The sequence below is a fragment of the Sinocyclocheilus anshuiensis genome, unplaced genomic scaffold (genome assembly GCF_001515605.1).
Source record: "Sinocyclocheilus anshuiensis isolate Anshui unplaced genomic scaffold, SAMN03320099.WGS_v1.1 scaffold7795, whole genome shotgun sequence".
In the NCBI taxonomy this organism is placed as follows: Eukaryota; Metazoa; Chordata; class Actinopteri; order Cypriniformes; family Cyprinidae; genus Sinocyclocheilus; species Sinocyclocheilus anshuiensis.
Window position 1 is genome coordinate 1 of NW_015544608.1, and position 3445 is coordinate 3445.

The window sequence follows — 3445 nt, forward strand, 5'->3', positions numbered from 1 at the left end:
GGAGAGCTGAGAATTATAAATATTGTAATCTGAAAAATTAAAACTTGTTTTTACTAAATGAGTAACAACATTTGAGACTTTATTTTCTTGCTGTTGTTTTTTGCCTCTAGACTTTCAGACTGCAGTATCACAGAAGAAGGATATAAAGCTCTGGCTTCAGCTCTGAGATCAAACCCTTCACACCTGATAGAGCTGGATCTCACAGGAAATGATCCTGGACAATCAGGAGTGAAGCAGCTCAATGATTTAATACTGGATGGGCGCTATAAATTGAACACCATCAGGTGGAGAAATCTTAACATGTTTAAAAGTTGTACTTTAAAATTAACTTTCTGCAACCATGCTGCAGTGTATTTCTGTAATAAAGTGTTTCATAACAGTTTAACACAATTTAACACTGTTTACCATCTGAACCAGATGCTGTTTTTCATTACCTCAAGATTAGTTTAATTGAATCCTGCTACATCTTATCTTCTTCAGGTTTTTGGGTCCTGCTGCAGATGAAGCCTGTCAGTATGTGACTGGAATTGTGGGTAAAAACCCGTTACTCCTGAGAGAGCTGAATCTGAGTGAACATGAACTAGGAGACACACGAGTGAATCAGATCGCTGCTCTACTGCAGGATAAACACTGCAAACTCAACACACTCCAGTGAGTATTGTTAATTCATTTGAAATGTATTATTATTTTTAATAGTAATGTTACTGTAATTGTTAATAATATTTACTCACTTGTTGGATCAGAGCAGATAATATTGTTTGATATTTCATTTTCTAAATACTGGCATTGTGATTCTTTTTTAGAGGACTAAGATTAGTTGAGCCATCATATAGATTTATCCTTCTTTAGGTATTAGTTGTGTGTTGTGAATGAAATAATCTGAAGAATGTTTCCAGTCTTTTTGTTTTTTGTTTTCACTCTCACTCTCTCTTTTTCTCTGCAGGTTGAATAATAACAGTATTACAGCAGAAGGTTGTGCTGCTCTGACTTCAGCGTTTAATTCAAATCCTTCAAACCTGATAGAGCTGGATCTGAGTGGAAATAAACTAGAAACCTCAGGAATACAGAAGATCTGTCCTCTGTTTAAAAGCACAGAATGCAAATTGGAAAAACTAAAGTGTGTATTTTCATTAATGTACATTTCTACATTTGAATTTATAGTGTTAATTTGATTAGATTACCTGAAAAAAATAAAACCTGGAGGCTATAATTTCAGTTACTGTCTGCACTCACCTTCCCCAGAGTTAAATCAACTCTGCTCAGAGCACATATTGTCCCAATCTACAGAGTGTTAAAGTAACACTGAAGCGGAGTTACCACTGTTGAGGATTATGTGATACGTTTTCATGTCTAAAAGCCTGAGCAGTAGTTGTTCATCTTCAACATTAATTGATGAGTGAGCATTAGTAAAGAAAACCTGCTGTTAACAATGTTGAAGATTAACAACTACTGCTCAGGCTTTTAGACATGAAAACGTATCACATAATCCTCAACAGTGGTAACTCTGCTTCAGTGTTACTTTAACACTCTGTAGATTGGGACAATATGTACTCTGAGCAGAGTTGATTTAACTCGGGGGATTTTGCTGTGTTTGACTTAGACTAATATTCTGTCTAACATCTCCTTTTGTGTTTTGAGAAAAAAAAAAAACCCCAAGGATGAATGAATAATAACAATTTTCTTTGGGCAAATAGTTTGTTTAGTAAGATGTTAGCATTAAATCATTGGTCAATGCATGTATTTTCCTATTTTAAAATGCTATTATATTAGCATACACTTTTGCATGCTCTATGGCAATATTTTTTCTAACTTGTTGATAATTTCTCTAACTATTATTTAGCATCACAATATTGGTTTGAACTTGAAGTGTTCTTCATTTTGTTTATTTAGCACAGAACATGCAATACCTAACAGCTTCTTTCATATACAGAGTTTCAGACTGCAGTATCACTGAAGAAGGTTATCTAGCTCTGGCTTCAGCTCTGAGATCAAACCCTTCACACCTGATAGAGCTGGATCTCACAGGAAATGATCCTGGACCATCAGGAGTGAAGCAGCTCAGTGATTTACTACAGGATGGACACTATAAATTGAAGACCATCAGGTGATTAAAACCTTCAAATACTTATTAAAATTGTAAATTTCAAATAACCTTTCTGGAACCATGCTGCAACAACAATCAGTTGACAAGCTGTATCTTGTTTTGATCCAGTGTTTAATTAATCACATCATATGCCATATGGAAGATTATAACTGACAGAAACATGTATTTCTTTGCATTAGCAAGTAAAAGCCCTTTTAGTATTATTTTTAAAATGCCCCCATTCAAGTTGTGGTAAACATATGCTTTTACTGTGAGATCTTTACTGATTTTTATAAGGTAAACATAACTTTTATATTAGTAATATTTCAAGATGAACACTTACTGGGCTAAAGCAACATAAGTTTGCTTGATTATTTACACATCAGGTTTTTTTTTTTTTTTATGAAAATTATATATCAAATATGAAACATCAGGGTTTTGAGGGACGTTTATTTGTTTATCTCTGAATCCCAAAAAAACAAAACAAAACAAAAAAACCCAAAGAGCTTTGATAATACAATTTAAATATAATTTCACTAAGACACATTATTTGGACATATAGAATGACAACTGATATTTATATGTGTTTTATTAAAGTAGTCTGCTTTACTGTTATAAAGATCTCACTGACATTATATTATAAGCTTTTAACATTTTATGTTTTCTCAGTTTGGGCCTCTGAATAAAATTTTAACAACAACAACAATGTTATGTTTACACTTGCTAATATCATGTTCTCTTTAAACGACTGAAGTTTAAAAAACTGAGTAACATTTAAATTGAGCTAGGAACAACTAAAAACCAAAGGGAACCTCACACTAATACATTAACTATGGAAACATATTAGTGGGGATGATTTGTGTTTGCTGAACTCCACCCATAAGCAGGATGGGAGCAGCAAACAGTATAAAATTACAACAAGATTATCTCATCTAAAATTCTCTTCTACTTCCTGTAGGTTTTTGAAAAGTCCTGCTGCAGAGGAAGCGTGTGACTATCTTACTAAAGTACTGGGTACAAGTCCATTAGTACTGAAAGAACTGGATCTGAGTGAAGATAAATTAGGAGACCTGGATTGGGAGAAGCTCTCTGCTCTTTTGATGGACTCTCATAGCAAACTGGAGAAAATGAAGTGAGTCAACATGATTTTATAGGCAAGATTATTCATGTAGAACATGTATGCAAATTCAAAGTGCTATACAAAAAAAGTTATTAACAATTTTCATAAAAGGTGTATAAGAAATGTAAAACATATTTTAAATGAAATAAGAGAAAAATACAGAAATAAAATACTACAGTGCAATCAGTAAATCCAGTACAGTGCTCAGATAATACACTGTTAAACAGTGTTTATAGTCTGGA

At 33.2% G+C, this 3445-nt stretch overlaps 1 protein-coding gene across 1 annotated transcript; it reads left to right on the forward strand.

The window, feature by feature from the left end:
• Positions 1-110: 110 nt before the first annotated feature.
• On the forward strand, positions 111-3215 carry LOC107698210 (ribonuclease inhibitor-like; the record flags this gene model as incomplete). Its single annotated transcript, XM_016499168.1, has 5 exons — positions 111-284; positions 481-651; positions 944-1117; positions 1931-2104; positions 3042-3215. Coding segments are annotated over 5 exons (867 nt in total), but the record flags the coding sequence as incomplete, so codon positions are not given.
• Positions 3216-3445: the final 230 nt, after the last annotated feature.